This window comes from Oratosquilla oratoria, chromosome 19 (genome assembly GCF_046742065.1).
Source record: "Oratosquilla oratoria isolate Oo_2021 chromosome 19, ASM4674206v1, whole genome shotgun sequence".
In the NCBI taxonomy this organism is placed as follows: domain Eukaryota; kingdom Metazoa; phylum Arthropoda; class Malacostraca; order Stomatopoda; family Squillidae; genus Oratosquilla; species Oratosquilla oratoria.
This window is the reverse complement of record NC_134795.1, coordinates 39,900,221-39,923,099: the sequence shown is the minus strand read 5'-3', so window position 1 is coordinate 39,923,099 and position 22,879 is coordinate 39,900,221. Positions and strand designations below refer to the sequence as shown.

General features: G+C 40.1%; 1 protein-coding gene across 6 annotated transcripts in view; it reads left to right on the top strand.

The window, feature by feature from the left end:
- Mms19 (MMS19 nucleotide excision repair protein) overlaps positions 1–22,879 on the top strand; it is a 514,253-nt gene that overhangs the window by 24,196 nt on the left and 467,178 nt on the right. For 3 of the 6 annotated variants that reach the window (XR_012967332.1, XM_076202915.1, XM_076202913.1), the window contains exon 4: positions 15,652–15,839. The exons of the other annotated variants lie outside the window; for them this stretch is intronic. Coding sequence is in view for 2 of the 3 variants with exons in the window: in XM_076202915.1 (XP_076059030.1) it covers positions 15,652–15,839 (188 nt within the window). In the remaining variant the exon portion in view is untranslated. The remainder of the gene's footprint in view (positions 1–15,651; positions 15,840–22,879) is intronic. 6 annotated transcript variants of the gene reach the window in all.

Below are 22,879 nucleotides of genomic sequence, written 5' to 3'. Positions count from 1 at the left end.
TTAGATACTTGGGTGCAAGTGTAGCAGGAAAAGGTGGAGTGTAGATTGAGAGAAGTGAGTAAATGCCTTGGTGGTTTAAAGAGTGTAATGAGGAATAGACATTTGGGAATGGATGCGAAGAGGAGACTGTATGAAGGAGTGATTGTGCCAACAGCACTGTATGGGGCAGAAACGTGGAACATAAGAGAAGAAGAGAGAAGGAGTTTGAATGTGTTTGAGATGAGGTGTCTGAGAAGTATGATAGGGGTTACTAGGCTTGATAGAGTGAGAAATGAGGAGGTGAGGAGGAGAACAGGGGTGAAAAAGGATTTGGGAGATAGGGTTGATGAAAGAATATTAGGATGGTTTGGACACATGGAAAGAATGAGTGAAGAAAGACTAGTAAAAGAGGTATGGAAGGCAGATGTGGAGGGAGTGAACATGAGAGGACGTCCTAGGATGAGGTGGATGGATGGGGTGAAGGGGGCTTTGGGGAAGAGGGGAATGTCTGTTGAGGAAGGAAGGGAGAGGACGGAAGACAGAGGTGAGTGGAGAATGGTTGTATATGGATGATGTTGTGACTGCATGAGGAGGAATGGGTGGGGGGGTGGGGTAGTATGTGTGAGTAAATTTTGACGCAGCACGAAGGGATTTCTCCCCGTCCTCACCTTATATGGAGAGGGGGGGTCGCCGATTAAATGAAGCGGCCTTGCTGTGGATGTACTGTGTCTTGCGACACTGCTTCTGACCAGGGCGGTGGGCAGGGTGCAGGGATGACCCGTCATCCAGGAGGTGCTCAGATGAGAGGAAGGGTGGGAGGGGTGTGGAGTGTATTTAGGGATGAAATGGGTGGGAGTGTTTTTATGCCTTTCCCTTTTTGGCTACCTTGTAAGGGGGAAAAAGCCTTGGTATATGTATGTATGTATGTACAAAGAAAAGAGAAGTAAAGCATAAGATAAAAGAGGCAAAGAGGAGAGCAGATGTGGAATAGGGTAAGAGTATGACAGAATATTTTGAAAGTAATAAAAAGATGTTTCAGAAAGAAATTAAGAGAGAAAGAGAAGGCGAATCAGGTAGAGAAGAAAAGATAAAAAGTGCAGATCGAGAGATGATAATGGAAGAGCAGGCAGTAAGAGGAAGGTGGGCAGAGTATTTTAGGGAGTTGCTAAATGTGAAGGATAGGGAGGGAAAGGTAGTTTTAGTGGGAAGTGCTAAGAAAATGACCATTATGAGTGAAAAAAATGGAGGAGAAATAAGGAAAGATGAAGAGAAGGCAGCTGTTAAGATGATGAGAGCAGGTAAGGCACCTGGTCTGGATGGATGTCATGCAGAATGTCTGAAAAAAAAAAAAGAGGTACAGTGATGGTGGACTGGTTGGTGAGGTTATTTAATGTTTGCTGGAGAGAGGGTAGAGTGCCGGAGGACTGGAGGTGCCTGTATAGTTCCACTTTACAAGGGAAAAGGGGACAAGTGTGAATGTATTAGTTTCAGAGGGATTAGCTTGTTAACCTCTTCAGTATGGCCCTTAAATCTCGCGGGCAGCAGCCAATGCCAGCCGTACAACATGTCGTAATAATACTCGCATCATAAAATATAGTCACCGCTTATATTGATCGTTCTCTCTTTCACCCATGAATTTTGAAAACCATAGAGAATGTGATTAAGGGCAATTTATAGAGAATGTCAAAACGCAGGGGCAATTACAATAAATATAATCAAGACGCCGATATGGCAGCCTCGCATATCCACTTGCTCCTCATGATGCCTACGTATGCGGCACCGTATGGAAGGGGTTAAGTGTAGTTGGGAAAGCTTATGGGAGGATCCTGATTGAGAGGATTAGGAGAGGAACAGAGGGAGTAATTGGTGAGGAACAGTGTGGATTTAGGACGGGTAGAGGTTGTGTAGATCAGATCTTTGTGGTAAGACAGATATGTGAGAAACCTATAGGAGAGGGGAAGGATTTTTTTGGGCCTTTATGGACCTGGAAAAGGCTTACGACAGGGTAGACAGAAAGGTACTGTGGGAGGTTTTGCAGATATACGGTATAGGAGGAAAGCTTCTAGGAGCTGTCAAGAGTTTTTATGAGGGTAGTAGAGGTTGTGTCAGGATTAGAAATGGAGAGAGTGAGTGGTTTGAGGTAAAGGTGGGACTTCGTCAAGGATGCGTTATGTCGCCCTGGCTGTTCAACTTATACATGGATGGGGTAGTGCGAGAGGTAAATGCAAGGGTAGTGGGTCAGGGATTGGAGATGGTTAAAGAAAATGGAGAAAAGTGGGAGGTGAGCCAGCTGTTGTTTGCGGACGACACTGCGCTTGTGGCAGGATCGGTGGAGGGACTGAGGAAGTTGGTGACAGAGTTTGAGAGAGTGTGTGATAGAAGAAAGCTGAAGATAAATGTGGGTAAAAGTAAGGTGATGAGATGTACAAGGGGTGAAAGTGGCAGTAGACTGGAAGTGAGCATTAAGGGAGAGCAACTGGAGGAAGTGGATAGTTTTAGATACTTGGGTGCAAATGTGGCAGGAAAAGGTGGAGTAAAGGTGGAGGTAGAATGTAGATTGAGAGAAGCGAGTAAATGCCTTGGTGGATTAAAAAGTGTAATGAGGAATAGACACTTGGGAATGGATGCTAAGAGGAGACTATATGAAGGAGTGATTGTGCCAACAACACTGTATAGGGCAGAAACATGGAACATAAGAGAGGAAGAGAGAAGGAGTTTGAATGTGTTTGAGATGCGGTGTCTGAGAAGTATGATGGGGGTTACTAGGCTAGATAGTGAGAAATGAGGAGGTGAGGAGGAGAACAGGGGTGGAAAGGGGGATGGGAGATAGGGTTGATGAAAGAATATTAGGATGGTTTGGACACATGGAAAGAATGAGTGAAGAAAGACTAGTAAAAGAGGTATGGAAGGCAGATGTGGAGGGAGTGAACATGAAGGGACGTCCTAGGATGAGGCGGATTGATGAGGTGAAGGGGGAAGAGGGGAAGAGGGGAATGTCTGTTGAGGAAGGACGGGAGAGGACAGAAGACGGGTGAATGGAGAATGGTTGTATATGGATGATGTTGTGATGCATGAGGTGGAATGGGGGGTGAGGTAGTATGTGTGAGCAAAATTTGACGCAGCCTGAAGGGATTTCTCCCCATCTTCTCCTTTTATGCATGGGGGGACGGAGAGGGGGGGGTCGCCGATTTAATGAAGCGGCCTTGCTGTGGATGTGCTGTGTCTTGCAACACTGCTTCTGACCCAGGACAGTGGACAAGGTGCAGGGATGACCCGTCATCCAGGAGGTGCTAAGATGAGAGGGAGGGTGGAATGGTTTGGAGTGTATTCAGGGATGGAATGGGTGGGAATGATTTTATGCCTTTTCCTTTTTGGCTACCTCCCTTGTAAGGGGGAAAAAGCCTTGGTATATGTATGTATGTTCCATGTGAGCATAGTTTTTAAAATTGAATACCATCTGTAAGAGGCCAGTAGCTAGAGTTAGACATTTAGGTAGATCGAGGGATAGGTGAAACGATATGTAAATTTTATCCAGTTATTATGATACAATGGCCGACTGGAATTTGCAGAGAGTTGCATATTCTAGCTTACCATCTTTTATTGTAAACATTGGTTGGAGCGGCGATCAAAGGTGCTGATGTGACTAATATGTAAACACAGAGCTCGTTCTGCTTGTGACAAATTGCTTGCATAAACAGTATTGCTTGAGACAGTATAACAGTTTTTCTGATTGGAGAAAAAGGTGGAGGAGGAGAAAAATTATTGGTGCATGGAGGTAAAGTCACGCCCTAAAAGGGTGGCACTTATTTGTAACATTCAAACTTATTGGATGAATTAAATTGTGACGTTGGAGCAGACTTGGCTTGGTGGATGTAAGAGGATCCCTGGTGGGAGTCCCTTGGTGTAGCTAGAATAACCAAGTGTAATTTATTTCAGAAGAAAAGAGAAAGAAAAATAAGTTTAATTTACTTTCGAACTGAATAATGGAACTTGACTAAAAACTTACCCTACGAGAGTGGCATGGGGCCTTGAGACGAGTGACTTACCATACTACAATTATAAAAATAAAGTGAAGAAAGTTGTAAGTGAATTACAATTTCACTAAAGGGAACTTAAGTGTTGGTAGCAGTGAAGCTAACACCACCAATACTGCATATTTTTCTATTATTTTTACTGCCCTTCTTATTTGCATGACAAATGTAATGTATCAGTAGATGACACTGGTATTTACCTAGTTGTATTTTACAGGAAGGGGAGCTATGCTCGTGGTGACCTGTTTTTGTATCTCGCAAGATCAAGTTTGTTCTTAAATTCTTGTATGGTGTTTGTACACGCTATTTTTTCGTCCAGTTTGTTCCAGATAATCACTCTGTGTGGGAAGCCATTCTTTTTCAGTACTCTTCTGTACATACATACATATACCAAGGCCTTTTCCCCCTTACTAGGGAGGTAGCCAAAAAGGAAAAGGCATAAAATCATTCCCACCCATTCCATCCCTGAATACACTCCACACCCCTCCACCCTCCCTCTTATCTGAGCACCTGGATGACGGGTCATCCCTGCACCTTGTCCACTGCCCTGGGTCAGAAGCAGTGTCGCAAGACACAGCACATCCACAGCAAGGCCGCTTCATTAAATCGGCGACCCCCCCTCTCCGTCCCCCCATGCATAAAAGGAGAAGACGGGGAGAAATCCCTTCAGGCTGCGTCAAATTTTGCTCATACATACTACCTCACCCCCCATCCCCCACCCATTCCACCTCATGCATCACAACATCATCCATATACAACCATTCTCCATTCACCCCTGTCTTCTGTCCTCTCCCGTCCTTCCTCAACAGACATTCCCCTCTTCCCCAAAGCCCCCTTCACCCTATCCATCCACCTCATCCTAGGACGTCCCCTCATGATCACTCCCTCCACATCTGCCTTCCACACCTCTTTTACTAGTCTTTCTTCACTCATTCTTTCCATGTGTCCAAACCATCCTAATATTCTTTCATCAACCCTATCTCCCAACTCCCTTTCCACCCCTGTTCTTCTCCTCACCTCATTTCTCACTCTATCTAGCCTAGTAACCCCCATCATACTTCTCAGACACCTCATCTCAAACACATTCAAACTCCTTCTCTCTTCCTCTCTTTATGTTCCATGTTTCTGCCCCATACAGTGTTGTTGGCACAATCACTCCATACAGTCTCCTCTTAGCATCCATTCCCAAATGTCTATTCCTCATTACACTCTTCAATCCACTAAGGCATTTACTCGCTTCTCTCAATCTACATTCTACCTCCACCTTTACTCCACCTTTTCCTACCACATTTGCACACCACATTTGCACCCAAGTATCTAAAACTATCCACTTCCTCCAGTCGCTCTCCCTTAATGCTCACTTCCAGTCTACTGCCACTTTCACCCCTCGTACATCTCATCACCTTACTTTTACCCATATTTATCTTTAGCTTTCTTCTATCACATACTCTCCCAAACTCTGTCACCAACTTCCTCAGTCCCTCCTCCGATCCTGCCACAAGCGCAGTGTCGTCCGCAAACAACAGCTGGCTCACCTCCCACTTTTCTCCATTTTCTTTAATCATCTCCAATCCCTGACCCACTACCCTTGCATTTACCTCTCGTACTACCCCATCCATGTATAAGTTGAACAGACAGGGCGACATAACGCATCCTTGACGAAGTCCCACCTTTACCTCGAACCACTCACTCTCCATTTCTTATCCTGACACAAGCTCTACTTCTCTCATAAAAACTCTTGACAGCTCCTAGAAGCTTTCCTCCTATCCCATATACAGGTACTCCTCGTTTAACGACCTACTCGGTTAGCGACGACGCGGAGTTACAACTGGCTTTATGACAGACGTTTAACGTAAATCTCCCAAAGTTACGACGTCGTGTACGATAATTAAGTTGGCTGAGGCAAATTTGTATGATGTTATAATTGAACTTGTACGGTGGATATTAGCTGTGAGGTAAAGTGTACTGAAGCTTAGGTCTACATTACCATCCTGGAAGCTGCAAAAATTACCTGGGGTACAGTATATACCGGTAGTGGTAAATTTTTAGTTTCGACCATGGGCGCAATATAGCAATAGAAAATTAATTATTAATTTTGTAAATTATAATGTATCAAAGTAATATGCAATTTTGTGAGCGGAAAAAAAAAGGTGCTAAAACAAATTTCGTAAGTAACGAAGTCATGTCAGACGAATGGTACACCATGTTTGTTATTATAGATGCCGATGTCGAAGAAATAAAAGGATGAATTCGTCTAACCTAAACTAAACTAACCTGACCTGTGTTTGATAAATCATTACCTGCAAATTAAATGTCATCAGGCTCGTCCTCGTGTTCGTTGTCGTGAGAGACGTTGGCAGACGACAAGATGGTGTCCCGAGCCTATGCTACCGACTTCGTTCATTAGCATATTTTCTTGTAGCATTGTATTTTTTACTTTCATTTCCGCCCACAAAATTGCATATTACGTTGATACATTTTAATTTACAAAATTAATAATTAATTTTCTATTGCTATATTGCGCTCATGGTTGAAACAAAAAAAATACCCCAGTATTCAATATGGAATGTCAGCATACGCGGATTTGGTCATATACGGTAATTTTAGGAAACTAACCACCGTAAATAAACAGTAAATAAAGCTTTAATGTACTGTATAAAAGAGGGAAAATACACAAAAATAAAGATACATGTATTGCTGGACATTGTACATACAGTACATGTATGTATATGTATACACTATCGCTTAACGACCAATTCGGTTAACGACGGCGCGCTGGTCCCAATTGTCGTTGTTAAACGAGGAGTGGTTGTATCTGCATAACCTCCCACAGTGCCTTTCTGTCTACCCTATCGTATGCCTTTTCCAGATCCATAAAAGCCCAAAAAACATCATTCCCCTTTCCTATAGCTTTCTCACATATCTGTCTTACCACAAAGATCTGATCTACACAACCTCTACCCGTCCTAAATCCACACTGTTCCTTACCAATTACTCCCTCTGTTCCTCTCCTAATCCTCTCTCAATCAAGATCCTCCCATAAGCCTTCACAACTACACTTAACAAGCTAATTCCTCTGAAAATACTACATTCACACTTGTCCCATTTTCCCTTGTAGAGTGGAACTATACAGGCACTCCTCCAGTCCTCCGGCACTCTACTGTCTCTCCAGCAAACATTAAATAACCTCACCAGCCAGTCCACCATCACAGTACCTCCTTTTTTTTTAAACATTCTGCATGGCATCCATCCAGACCAGGTGCCTTACCTGCTTTCATCATCTTAACAACTGCCTTCACTTCATCCTTCCGTATTTCTCCTCCATTTTCCTCACTCATCACTGTCATTTTTTTTAGAATTTCCCACTGCAACCATCTTTCCCTCCCTATCCTCCTTCATATTTAGCAACTCCCTAAAATATTCTGCCCATCTTCCCCTTACTGCCTTCTCTTCCATTATCATCTCTCCATCTGCACCTTTTACCTTTTCTTCTCTACTTGATTCGCCTCCTCTTCCTCTCTTAATTTCTTTCCAAAACCTCTTTTTATTACTTTCAAAATTTTCTGTCATACTCTTACCCAACTTCACATCTGCTCTCCTCTTTGCCTCCTTTACCTTTTGACTTACTTCTCTTTTCTTTTCTTTGTGCCTCTCATATGACTCCCTCCTATTATGTAACCAATCTGTGAAAGCTCACTTCTTCTCTTCTACAACCTTCTTTGTTTCCTCATCCCACCATTCACTACCCTTCCTTCTATTTCCTCCTGTCCTTCTTGTTCCACAGACCATCTTTGCACACTGACTCCCTCCTTGAACCATCCCCATTCCTCCTCCACACCTAGCTCTACTCTATCCTTCACTCCCTCCCACTCCTTCAGCTTCTTCTTGTACTCCTTTTCCTTTTCATTTAAAGCATTCACTCTAAGAACCTCCCTACCTTTTGTCCCTTTCCTCTTTCTCCATCTATCCTCCACTCTCAACTTACCATCCACCAAAAAATTATCTGATATTCCCCCACCCTCTCCCCTTAGCACATTTACATCCTTAACTCTTCCTATCATTATCCTATTTACCACTACATAATCCATCAATACTCTACCACCCTTCCATCCACCACCCTCTCCCATGTGTACTTATGCTTGACTTTCTTCTGAAACACTGTATTTGCTCTCATCAACTCTGTTTGGAGACACATTTCCACCATCAACTCTCCACTACGATTCTTTCCTGGAACTCCACATTTCCCAACCACTCCATCAATTGGACCATTTCCTACCCTAGCATTAAGGTCTCCCAATACTATTACATTGACATTTCTCCCTAAATCCTCTATGCACTCATTTAAATCTATCCAAAAGGCCTCCCTTTCTTGTACACTCTTCTCACTGCCAGGCCCATATGCACTTACAAAGACCCACATCTCCTTTTCCAGTTTTACTTTCATCCACATTATCCTTGAGGAAACCTCCTTCCACTCCACTACACGTTTACCTATCTCTTCACTTACTAGAATAGCCACCCCTTCCCTCCCTCGCCCTCTCTTCACTCCTGATAACCTACCACTTACACTCCCAAACTTACACTCACCCTTCCCTTTCAACTTAGTTTCACTCAAAGTCAACACATCCATCTTTCTTCTCACAAACATACTACCTATCTCTTCCCTTTTACTCTCATCTGTACCACATCCACACACATTAAAAGACCCAAACCTAAGGGTGCTGGTCGGAAAACTCCCAGACCCTCTTATGCCTTTACTTTTTCTTTTAGGAATGTCCCCTGTGGGGCTATAAGGAGAAGGATGCCTAGTCCCACTCCCCGTCCCTTTCTTCTTGCCTCTTACGATCCGAGTGTACTTCTGTAACTATCCTTTTTGAGTTTCATTGCATGTCCTCTTTGTTTTTCCTCTCTCCCACTTTGATAAGTCCTTTCTATCAAGGCATTCGTTGCCTTTCATAATCCAGTAGATGGCTAGTAGGTCCCCTCGTTCTCTTCTTTGTTCCAGGGTCAGCAATTCCAGTTCGACCAATCTTTGTTCTTATGTCAAGTTTTGAAAGTGGTAGAGCCATCTTTGTCATTTTTCTTTGTATTCTTTCTAAATTTTTTTTTTTTTTTTTTTTTTTGTACTGGGTGACCATATCATCACTGCATATTCCAGTTTTGGCCTTATCAGTGTTTGTAATATTTTTTTTATCATTTCCTTATCCAGGTATGTAAAAGCCACCTTTATTGATCTCAACAAATTGTATGTTTCTCCGAATATTTTATTTATATGTTTACTTGGAGACATGTCTTTGGTGATGATTACTCTTAGGTACTCTTAGGTGATTTGTTAACGAGCTTTAGAATTTGATCCCTTATTTCATTCTGAGTAATATTTAATTCCCTCATTGGGGGAAATCTTACTTCATTTCTTTGGTCAGAGTTTTGTAGATTTTCTTTTTCTTTTTCTACAGATATAGGCTGTATATTTGGTTAGATTGTTGAGTGGTGATAATCTTCTGCAGATCCACAATTTTCCATGGATCCGTGATTTTCCTTGGGTTTTTGGCTCAGGACCGTTTTTGAGATAGACATAAATTCGAGGAGAATTTTTTTTGGCTAGAGTGGGACTGCATGTAGATGGTTCCGTGTTTAGATCTTTTCCATTTTACGGCATGCAGAATGTTTTCACCAAATTTTTGCCAGTAATACAGATTTTAGTGCTGAATACAAATACAATGTTTATTTTGTGGAGAAAAAAAAAAATGGAAATTTAATGCGCACTAGTTTGCAAAGTGCAATTACTTATGTGCTAGGCAATTCCCTAGCAAAGTTGAGCGTTATGCAGCAGTATGTGAAGAGACCATGGAGAGGATGGATATTGAATATAACTTGCAGTGGTTGTTTTCAAACATCTAACCTAACCTAACGAAAACTAACCCAACCATTTTTTATATATATACATTGAGACTATGTGGTTGATCCTTTTGAACATTGATAGTTCAATGAAATGTACATTGTATTTGAATGGACATATATGGAGGTTGTATCTATACTTTCTTTGATATGAATTACCTGGTGGAATAGTGATTAGTTTGTTGATAAAAACAATGAATAATCAAAAACATATGTTTTTGATATCCCATGGCAATAATTTTTTTTTTATTACTGTATTATCCCAGTGGATGATGGGTTAGAATTTCCCACCATTTCTCCCATTCATGTGGATAGGATTCCTTGAATTGGTTGATGTGGTCATCATGAAGCAGTTGCCAATTACAATGTGGAATGAATGGCTGAAATGTCTAGGTAAAGTCAGTAGTGGGTAAAGTCATCAGTGGCTGGAAAACTTGGATTGCACATTTATTCATCCTCTATACTTACCTATTTTTTTCCATTACTCCAATTTTTAGACTCAACTTGGTCTATTTATTTACTTTTTCATTAAGCTCCATTCAATCAGTCAGTCATGTTATTACTGTAATGCAGTCACCCCTCTGTAGAACAATGGTATCTTACATCAACAAAAAGATAAAAGTGGATATGCAATGGTATTTACAGGGGATAGGATTTATTGTGATCATGGTGTTTCAAAAGTAGTTCATATCTTCTTCAGAATGGCTTAAAAAAGGCTTGGAAAATGCTCAAATCCAGGAGCTTTCAGGGGCTTCGCCACCTGGACCCCCACCACAGCGCTGCCCTGGACCCACAAGGGGGGCCTCAGCGGCCCCCTTAACCCCTGACCAATTTTCCTCTTTTTTTCAAATAGGTATTATCACCCCAGATTGTTAATATGAAGAAGCAGGTCACTGGTATAGTAAATATGATGTACAAAACAAGTCTCCATAGGTCTGAATGCAGGAGGTTTGAGCTATAGAGTTCTGGGGTGACCTCATCCCAGACTAGCCCAGACCCTGGGCTTTTGGTGCTATATAATGAGTATATATATATATATATATATATATATATATATACAGGTAAACGTCGACTTACGATGGCATTAGGTTTCGATAGAGCCATCGTAAGACGATCTCATCGTAAGTCGATCCCCACTCTGTTCCGTGGTCACTGTACCTAGCCTACCTGTATATTAACCACCAGAGATACTGAATATAGCCTATTAAACATGTACAGTAGTTTATTTAATTATTTTTATCCTTTTTACCATATTCAAACACTATAATATGTATTTTCAGTACGGAACTTAAATCTCGCGGGCAGCAGCCAATGCCAGCCGTACGACGTGACGTAATAATACTCGCATCATAAAATATAGTCACCGCTTATATCGATCGTTCTCTCTTTCACCCGCGAATTTTGAAAACCACAGAGAATGAATCATTTGAGAGAATGTAAAAACACAGGGGCGACTACAATAAATATAATCAAGACGCCGATATGGCAGCGTCGCGAATCCACTTGCTCCTCATGACGCCTACGTGTGCGGCACCGTATGGAAGGGGTTAAATTATCATATCGTCGTCGTCGTCGTCGTCATCGTAAAGTCGAACAATCGTAAGTCGCGGCCATCGTAAGTCGACGTTTACCTGTATATATATATATATATATATATATATATATATATATATATATATATATATATATATATATACATACATATACAACCACTCCTCGTTTAACGACGACAATTGGGACCAGCGCGCCGTCGTTAACCGAATTGGTCGTTAAGCGAAAGTGTATACATATACGTACATGTACTGTATGTACAATGTCCAGCAATACATGTATCTTTATTTTCGTGTATTTTTCCTCTTTTATACAGTACATTAAAGCTTTATTTACTGTTTATTTACGGTGGTTAGGTTCCTAAAATTACCATATATGACCAAATCCGCGTATGCTGACATTCCATATTGAATACCGGGGTATTTTTTTAGTTTCGACCATGGGCGCAATATAGCAATAGAAAATTAATTAATTTTGAAAATTAAAATGTATCAACGTAATATGCAATTTTGTGGGCGGAAATGAAAGTAAAAAAATACCTTGCTACAAGAAAATATGCTAATGAACGAAGTCGGTAGCATAGGCTCGGGACGCCATCTTGTCGTCTGCCAACGTCTCTCACAACGACAACAACGAGGACGAGCCGAATGACATTTAATTTGCAGGTAATGATTTATTAAACACAGGTTAAGTTAGTTTAGTTTAGGTTAGACGAATTAACTTATCGTCCTTTCATTTCTTCGACATCGGTATCTATTATAACAAACATGGTGTACCATTCATCCGACATGACTTCGTTACTTACGAAATCTGTTTTAGCATTTTTTTTTTCATTTCCGCTCACAAAATTGCATATTACGTTGATACATTATAATTTACAAAATTAATAATTAATTTTCTATTGCTATATTGCGCCCATGGTCGAAACTAAAAATTTACCACTACCGGTATACACTGTACCCCAGGTAGTTTTTGCAGCTAATATCCACTGTACAAGTTCAATTATAACATCATACAAATTTGCCTCAGCCAACTTAATTATCGTACACGACGTCGTAACTTCGGGAGATTTACGTTAAACGACGTCATAAAGCCCGTCGTTACTCCGAGTTGTCGTTAACCGAGTAGGTCGTTAAACGAGGAGTACCTGTATATATATATATATATATATATGCAAAATAACCGCAGGAGAAAGGAAACTTGTAGACAGTAAGTACTTTCGTATATTACATCTTCAGACTAAATAACAGAGTTACAGAGTAGGGTTTACCCTCTTCAGTACGGGCCAAAATCTCGCGGGCAGCATTAGCTGCCAGACGTACAATGTGTCGTAATAATACTCACATCATAAAATATAGTCACCGCTTATATCGATTGTTCTCTCTTTCACCTGTGAATTTTGATAACCATAGAAAATGTGATGAAGACAGTTTAGAGAGTATATCATTACGCAGGGGCAACTACAATAAATATAATCAAGACGCCGATATGGCAGCCTTGTGTATCCACTTGCTCCTCATGCCGCCTACGTATGCGGCACCGTATGGAAGGGGTTAAATATAAGTATCAGGTGGCAACCATAGGGGGGGAAGGGGGGAGACAATACAATGTGAGGAGGGGGGATGACCTTACCCCTATCGACCTGACCAACATATAAGGGTCAATCTGGCGCGAAAGATCTTGGTGACCATTTGGGTTATCAATTTATCACATTTAAAATGACCATAGCTTAAGTTTATATTTTTGTCAAACGTGCCTGATATTAAACAAGATTCTATTATATTTCTTGCAAGCTTTTTCCTTTAGCTAAAATTTTTGCCTTAGACCAATCAATATGATGGTTGTATAATGATTTATGTTGGAATAACGCATTGTTTTCCTGGGCAGATCTCGCACTATATTTACGTTGGGAAATCCTTGTTTCCAATTTTTTCCCAGTTTGTCCAATATAAAATTTATTACAATCTTGGCAAGGAATTTTATAGACCACACCGTTGTTGTTAGGAGGGCTGTTCTTAATTAAAGTTTTCTTAATGGTGTGATCATATTTAAAGGCTACTTTGATATCCAATTTTTTGAGTAGGTGAACAATACTAAGAAAATTTTCATGAAAAGGAAGGACAAGTATATTTAGTTGTTTATGGTTTCCTAGTTCTTGATTGCAAGCTTTGTGAAAGCGTTTCTTGGCGGTGTTGTGACATTGATTAAGAATATGAATAGGATATTTTAACTTTTCCCCAATATTCCGGATAGTTCTAAATTCATCATCAATAAATTCAGGATCTGAAATCCTGTAAGCTCTCAAGTACATGGAAATAAAAACTGATCTTTTTACATTGATGTGGTGATTGGAATAAAAATGAATATAGGAAAGAATATTGGTAGGTTTTCTATAGACTTTAGTTTTCAGAGTACCATTATCTCTAATTATTTCAACATCTAAAAAGGGCAAACTGTTGTTATTTTCTATCTCAAGAGTGAAGTTAATGGAGGGTACCAGTGAATTTAGATTAACAAGGAAATCATCAATGGAATGGTTATTAGGCCAGAAACTGAAAACATCGTCTACATATCTGAACCAAATAACTTTTTCATCTTTAATAGTTGGTAATAAATATTTTTCAAAATATTCCATGTAGATGTTAGCTAAAACCGGTGAAAGAGGATTTCCCATAGCCATCCCAAAAGTCTGTGTGTAATATTTTCCCTCGAAGACAAAAGAAGAATTATTTACACACAGACTTATTAATTTTATAATTTTTTTTACAAGGGATACCATCAATACTGTTACCTAGAATATTTGGGAGAAAGGTTAAAACATCTTTAATTGGGACATGTGTAAAAAGCCCAGTGACACCGAAACTAACTAATTTGTAAGGATAATTAATCAATGTTAAGAGATTTAATCTTTTGAATCAAGTCTTCACTATTTTGAATAAATGAGTTAGAAATAGTGCCTACAAATGGAGAAAGCTTTGTCACAAGCCACTTCGAAAGCTTATAGCTTACAGAGCCTACAGAACTGATGATGGGCCTAATGGGATGATTTGGTTTGTGAGTTTTAATAAGCCCATACAAATATGGTGTTGAAGGATTTTGTGTAGAGAAATGTTTAATCAAATCTTCTCTGCCTTTAAGTAAAGTCCTTAATTCTTTATGGAAATTCTTATTAACTGAGTCACTAGGATATTTGTTAAGTTCAGAATAAGTGTTTTTATCTTGTAAATGATCAATTACTTTATCATAATCACTTTTATCCATAATAACCAAGGTATTGCTTTTATCAGCCTTAGTTATGCGTAGAGATGTATCTTTCTTTAAAGTTAACATGGCTTTAAAAAATCTTCTAGGGAAAGTGTTATCTTTACAATTAAGCAAGGCACCATAAATTAAACCCCTAATTAAGCCACTATTTTCAAGAGGTAGCCAAAAAGAAAAAGGCATAAAATCCATTCCCACTCATTCCATCCCTAAATACACTCCACCCCCCTTCACCCTCCACCCTCCCTCTTATCTTAGCACCTCCTGGATGACAGGTCATCCCTGCACCTTGTCCACTGCCCTGGGTCAGAGGCAGTGTTGCAAGACACAGCACATCCACAGCAAGGCCGCTTCATTAAATCAGCAACCCCCCCCCCCTCTCCTTCCCCCCATGCAGAAAAGGAGAAGACAGGAAGAAATCCCTTCGGGCTGCATCAAATTTTTCTCACACATACTACCTCACCCCCCCATCCCCCCACCCATTCCACCTCATGCATCACAGCATCATCCATGTACAACCATTCTTATATATATATATGCATATATATATTCTTTCTTTTGCTCGACATCTTTTATTGTGATCTTTTTCTTAATTGTTTGTTTCTTACTTATTCCAATAATGAATTTCATCCCTTTGAAAATTGCATGTATTTGTGAGTCTACCCCCTAATCTCAGCTTGAGGATATATGGTATTATTCTGGCAGTTGCCAGGCTAATTTGTTCATATCTATGTCACTCCATAGGTAATGTCTATTAACCACTTCCATACCAGGTAGCAATATTCTGCTTATTCTGACTGCCACCAGGATAGCATATTTATCTTGGTGGCACCCTTTCAGCTACAAAGGGGTTATAATTTTTAGCTATATTGTTTATTTCAAAATATTTCAGCTGCACATTTCACAAATTCTTGTTCATTTGTTTTATTAGATACTGAGAAGATGGGAGCAGACTTTGTATTTGGTTTTATATCAGCAATGGATGGTGAGAAAGATCCTCGAAACTTAATGCTTCTTTTCACCATGGTCCCCGTTATTGTGAAAATTTTCAACTTAGGACCCTTTACCGAAGAAATGTTTGAAGTTGTTGCAGCTTACTTCCCTATTGACTTTATGCCTGTGAGTATCCAGTTGCCATTGTTTCACAGTGTAGTATTCAATGCAATTTCTTGTGGATGAAAAGGGGGTTTGCCTTATGATGGAATAGTGGGATAAACTAGCTCCAGCTGTCAGGGCCTGCTGTAGAAGTGCTGTACCTCACTGTATGGCCCTTGACCTGAGTAGTGTGATTGGTACAGGAATGACCCTTCATTCACAAGGTGCTGAGATGTGAGGGGTGTTAATTGTGTAAGAAGTAGTGTTTAGGAATCATTTTGGGTGTTGCAAAGATGGACAGAGTGGGAATTATGGAGATAAGACAGAGATCTGGGATGGAGGAAGAGCTGTCAGATGGGATACATTAGGGAGTGCTGAGATGGTTTGGGGATGTGGAGGGAGTAAGTGGGAAGAGCATGGGGAGTATGGGAGGCAGAAGTGGATGGAGTAAACTTGAAAGTGTAATAGTACTGGCTATTTCTCCCTTACAAGGGAGGTAGCCAAAAAACAAAGTCATAAAATCCACTCCCACCCATTCCATCCCCACATACTCCACTCCCATTCACCCCACCCCCTCCCTCTCATTTTGGCTCCTCCTGGATGATGGGTCATCCTTGCATCTTACATACTGCCCTGGGTCAGAAAAAATGCAGCAAGACACAGCACATCCACAGCAAGGTCACTTCATTTAATCACCGACCCCCCCCCCCCCTCCTTTGTCCCCTCCTGCAAAAACAGAGAAAATGAAGAGAAATCCCTTAGGGCTGCATAAAAATATCATTCACACATACTCTCTCACCCCCATCCCCTACCCACTCCCTTCTATGCATCACAGAATCATCCATACACAACCATTCTCCATTCACCCCTATCCTCTGTCTTCTCCCTTCCTTCCTCAACAGACAATCCCCTCTTTTCCAATGCCCTGTGTACCCCATCTATCCATCTCATCCATGGTCACCCCCTCATGTTCACTCCTTCCAACTCTGCCTTCCACACCTCTTTTACTAATCTTTCTTAACTCATTCTATGTGTCCAAATTATCCCAGTATTATTTCATCAACCCTATCTCCCAGCTCCCTTTCCACTCCGCTCTCTTAACCTCGTTTCTCACTCTATCTAGCCTAGTAAGCCCTACCATACTTCTCAGGCACCTCATCTCAAACACACCAAAACTCAAGTATGCAGCAACACTATGGACACCCAGTACCAAAAAGAATATAAAAAAATTAGAATACAAAGAGCAGCAACAAAACTGGCACTAATTCTTTCCAAAATGACATATGAACAAAGACTGTCCAAATTAGAATTACAGACTCTGGAACAAAGAAGGGAAAGAGACCTAACTATCTATAGAATTATGAAAGGAATGGAAATCTTAGATAGAATGATTTATTGAAATGGGACAATGGAAAAACAGGACACAAAAAGAAACTCAAAATAGTAATTACAGAAGAGATCTGGAGAGAGAGAGAAAAAAAAAAAAAAAAGCTTCCCACACAGAGTGATAGATCCTTGGAACAAATTAGACAAAGAAACAGTGTGTGCAAACACTATTCAAGATTTTAAGAAAAAACTTGATGCTGAAAGATACAAAGACGGGCCACCAAGAGCATAGCTCCCTTCCCGTATAATACATTTAGGTAAATACACATAAACAAAATACCAAAGGGGAAGGAAGTGCAGCGATTGAGCGTCGATCTAGCGATTATGTTGCCAACTTGAAGGAAACAAATAGTTGTTATTGTGCGGGATGTGTAAGCTATGTTTCTCGTGTGAGCGATAAGGTAAAATCCACAATGAAAAAAGAAAAAGTTGAACCAACAAAGAGAGGCCTAGATATAAGTAAGGTAGAATCACCGAGAGGTGTGATTCCCAAGAGAACATGTTTAATTGACACTCCAAGGATAAACCAAGGGTGGGAGAACAACAGTTTTTCAGGTTTCCAAAGAAATAGGAGAAATAGGTAAAGGCTTAGATATAGATAGAGAAGTTAGATATAGAAATGCATTAAGAAATCGTGAAATAAACGAATTATTGGAAGAAATCATAGATATATAATTGGACTACTGAGCTGTACTTAGGGAATTAATTACTTTGTGTAAGAGTAACGAGCAAACAATTAGAGAATTAAGTGACCTTAAGAGTGAAATGATATGCTCAAAGAAAACGAAAGAATGAAAAATGAGGGCAAAAATAAAAATGAAAAATTGAAAAAGATCAAAGAGCAATTACAGGTAGTGACTGGAAGGGTGGAAGAGTCAATTAAAGAAACAGACCTTGAAATAAAAAAAAAATCATGGAAACAAAAACAGGAAAATCAAAAAGTATCCTTTAGAGAAATAGTACCAAAGCAGATTAAGGAAAATACAAAAACAGTTATGAAAGTAATAAAAGAAAAGGAAAATTGGGTGAGAGATACAGTTGACAAAGGTAAATGCATTGTGGTCCATGGTATCCAAGGAAAAAATCATGTGTATAAATACCAGAGAGAAAAGGAGGAAAAAGAAATAGCTAAGGAAATTTTGAAAGAGAGGATGAAGGGCAAAAATTTGACAAAGAAATTGATGAGATTCACAGGATAGGCAAATATTCAAAAGAAAAACAACATAGACCTCTGAAAATAAAACTAAGAACTCAAATGATAGCCGAGGAGGTACTATCGAAAGCGGTTAAATTAGCAAACAGCAAGAAATTCAAACATATATGGATAAAAAAGGAAATAAGTGAAGAAAAAGAGAAAGACAAGGCTCTCAGAATTGAAGCCAATGATAGAAATGAGAGATGAACAGAGATGGAAAAAAAAAAGTTTTTTGGAGAGTACTGGACCTGAGACTGAAAAAATGGTACATCAGAAAAATGGAAACTTAAATAAAAAAAAGAGAAGGAAATATGAAACTAAAAATGGCATACACAAATATTGACGGTATGATATCTGGAATTAATGAACTAAACAACTATGGGAATAGAGAAACCTGATATGGGAATTGTGGAGACAAAACTGAAAGGCCCTCTATCAACAAGTATGGTGGGACAAGGTCTATACAACCACTGGGCAAATAATAGAACCGATAAACAGGGAGGTGTCGTGATATTGACCAAAAATGGTCTAAATGTGACAAAGATAAATGAAGCCAAATATAATGTGGAATTAATTATGATTAAAGTTGTAGATAAAAATATGAAAAGTAGAAAATTTGTAGCAGTGTATGTGCCACCAAAAACACAGGCTTGGTCTGATAGTGATCATTCTAAATTACTGGAAGACACAATGAATGTGCTAAATGAGTTACTGAAAGAGGGTGGTAATATAGTAATTATGGGTGATTTTAATGCATAGAATATAATCTGGGAAGAAGTTGAGCAGTAGTCATCACTCAGGTCAGGTCAACTGGGTAGCTGCTTCATATAGTGATATGGCGAGTGGTTGTGTTAAAGTGTTCTGCGCTGATGAAGTACAATCTCTAAGTAGAATTGAAGCCTTGGAGGATGCTGTAAAGTGCCATAAAGAGGAGAATCAAATTCTCTGCTTGAAGGCCCAAAACACGGAAGACAAACCAAGTTTGGAGCCCGGATGGATAACTGTGAAAAATATGATGTGGAAAGATGGGAAAAAGTCCTCACCAGGCCCGCTTGATTGCAGGAACTTGTTTCAAGCTCTCGAGGGTCTGCAGGAAGAAGAAAGAAATTAAATTCAAGAGAAGGGAAGGGCATACGCTGGATCACTGCCCACAGCTAAGATTTTGGTTGTAGGAGACAGTCAAGTGAGGTACTTAGACAGGGCTTTCTGTGATAAAAATAGGAAACATAGGACACAGGTGTGTTTCCCCAGTGTGGGGATAGGTGATGTTAGAGATAGGATTGAAGAGTGTTTAGTAGGGAAAGGTAGAGACCCAGTTGTTTGCTTAAGTGCCGGAGGCAATGATATAGGTAAGGTAGGGAGTGAGGAATTGTTTGCGCGGTTCCGGGATGCACTAGACAAGATTAGAAATAAGGGAGGTGTTCCTGTTGTGTGTGGAATCCTTCCGAAGCATAGAGTTGGAGGCATGTGGCATTCCAGGGCTATTGCAATGAATTGCAGGCTGGCAAAAACATTGTAAGGCCAATGGATGGGTGTCTGTCAACAACTGGGATTGCTTTTACAGTAAGAATCATCAATATACAAGGGATAGGGTGTACTTGTCACCCAGAGGATTTTAGCTCCTTGCTGAATCCCTTGAGCGAGAAGTAGGCATCCTACAGGTTTTTTTTTCTTCTTTTTTTTGGGGGTAGATTATGTGGGAGTAGGGGGGAAGTATCGGAACATAGTTTAGGCAATAGGAACAGCTCAGACAGGGACTGTGATAAGAATCACCAAGGCAGGTGGAGGGAGGATAAAATTGAAGTTTACTATACAAATAGCAGAAGTGTAATAAAATTGACTTGCTGTGAGGTAAAGCATGTGTAGAGAATTTTGATATAGCTATTACTGAGTCCTGGATCAATATGGCTGATAAACATTTCCTTCTGGAAATCGAAATAGAAAGAAATAATTTTTTCACAACGACAGTGTTGGCAGTAGGGGAGGAGTAGCACTCTTCATTAAAAATACAATAAACTGTATTATCAACAATTTGATTAAGGAAGCAGACAGTACAGAATTTATTTGGGTGGAGATTATAGGCAAGAAAAAGAAAATTATTATTGGCATCCTGTATAGACCTCCTAACCTCAGCATTGAGCAGACTGATCCCCTGATTCATGAAATTCGCAGTGTCCCTGTACAAAAACGTTGTGATCATGGGAGATTTTAATTATAGAAACATTGGGAAATTTTAGTAGGAACAAATTCTTAGATGTGGTGCAGGATAATTTCCTAAAACAAATTATTATTGATCCTATGAGGGGAGAAAATACTCTGGACTTACTTTAAACTGATAACACTGGCCTGCGAAGTTTCAAAGGTAAAGCATCTGATAACTGATTCTAAGGTAATTTGCTATGCAGAATCTAAAAATCACACTCATTTTATTCAATCAGGTCATGTTTTTGAGATACGAGGCGGTAAAAATAATTAAAAACGCCATTTAGTGCTATTTATTCCCTTTAATTTTGGAAAAAAAATTCTTGACAAAAAAAATAATTTTTTCTTGCATAGTTCAGAAGATAAAGAGGATATATTACAGAAAATCTAATCATGGATGAAGGGCCTTTTCAGTGACTTTCTCCTGTGTTGGGCAGCCACCACGTCTCGTTTCAAACACCAACAGAGTCTGCAAGAAAGTTCACATCCCACCGACCTTGGTAGCGTTCTTCCATGACACGAATATCCTGGTGGAAACGTTCTCCCTGTTCCTCACTGAAGTCACCACAGTTCTAAGGGAAATAGTCTAAGTGGGACCGTAGAAAGTGCATTTTGACTGACATGCGAGCCCCTAATTTTTGATAGCTGTTCAAGAGCTCATCGACTTCTTTCTCGTATTCTGCACTTCAGTTATTTCCTAGAAAGTTTCTTATCACTGACTTAAGCGACCACCAAACAGACAGCTCAGGTGCATTCAGTGCATCGTCAAACATTGAGTCCTTCATAAGTTCCCTTATCTGAGGCCCATCAAAGATGCCAGCCTTAAGCTTTTCCAGACTGATCCGAGGAAACTTCTGCTGAAGAAAAGTAAATCCCATGCCGTCCTTGTCCATTGCCTTCACAAAGTTCTTCATCAGTCCCAGTTTGATATGTAAAGGTGGGAGTAAGACCTTGTTTGGTTCAACAAGAGAACGAGCCTGAACATTGTGTGAACCAGGTTCCAAACATTGTCGTGGTGGCCATTCTTGTCTGACAAAATGTTGATCATCAGCCCGACTATCCCACAAACACAAAAAGTATGGATACTTTGTGTACCCACCCTGTAGTCCCAAAACCAATCCAACTACCTTAAGATCTCCACAGATCAACCAACCATGGTCATTGTAGTTCAGAGCAGACAGTAGCTGATCCATGTTGTCATGAGTTTCTTTCATTTGCACCGAATGACCGATTGGAATTGAAGAGTATTTATTTCCGTTGTGAAGGAGGACTGCCTTGAGACTTCTGCTGGAAGAGTCGATGAACAGTCTCCATTCAGTAGCAACATAGTCCAGCCCCATTGATTGAATCAAACCAGCAATGTTGTTGCAGTAAACTAATGACGAGTCCTTCTGGGTTGTGAAGAACTGTCTAAATTCTCTTTCACGCTCTCGGTACCAAAAGAATGTTGTCTCAGGTGCTAGCAAATTTTTCTCACGAAGACGAGAACCCAGAAGCTGTGCTGATTCCTTTGATAGGTTTAGATCCCGTGTCAGGTCATTGAGATCTGCTTGTGTTAGAGGCACTGGCCGGTCATTCTCTTCTGGCATGTATTCTCCACCCTCTGCCCTGTCTAGTGCGTTATCAGATTCCGATTCAGAGCTAGATTTCATTGCAACATCTGGCTCGGGAACGGGCAGGCCTGGACCATGAGGGACTGGTCGTATGGCAGACGGAACATTAGGATACTGAATACAATGCTTGTTCTTGCGGTTGACTCCTTTAAGATTAGTCATGCAGAAAAAGCAGTCTGACACATGATCTTTACCCTCTCTCCAAACCATTGGAACAGTGAATGGCATACTCTTCCTTTTTTTATTTCTCCAATCACGCAAGTTCTCGACACATGTTTTGCAGCTAACATGGGGTGCAAATGGCTTGTCCTGGTCCCCAAGCTTAACTCCAAAGTAAGCATGATATGCCTTCTTCACAAAATCAGTTATATTTGCTAGTCGACGAGGAAGAATCACATTACCACATATGTAGCAGAACCTATCAGGATGATTTGTGCATTTGCGTTCCATTTTCTGTCAATCTAAGATACGTGTCCAAAATAGAAACACAAGAAGCACAGATTCTTGTAAAAAGCACAGATTCTTATAAAATCAGTCACATTGATTGGAGATCACACTTTTCTAAACCATTTTCAGTTTCAGTGTTGTCAATGCAGTTTGTCAATGTAGTCAATGCAGTTTCAGTTTCAGTTTCCTGAAAGAAAACAAAAACATCATTAGGTTTCAGT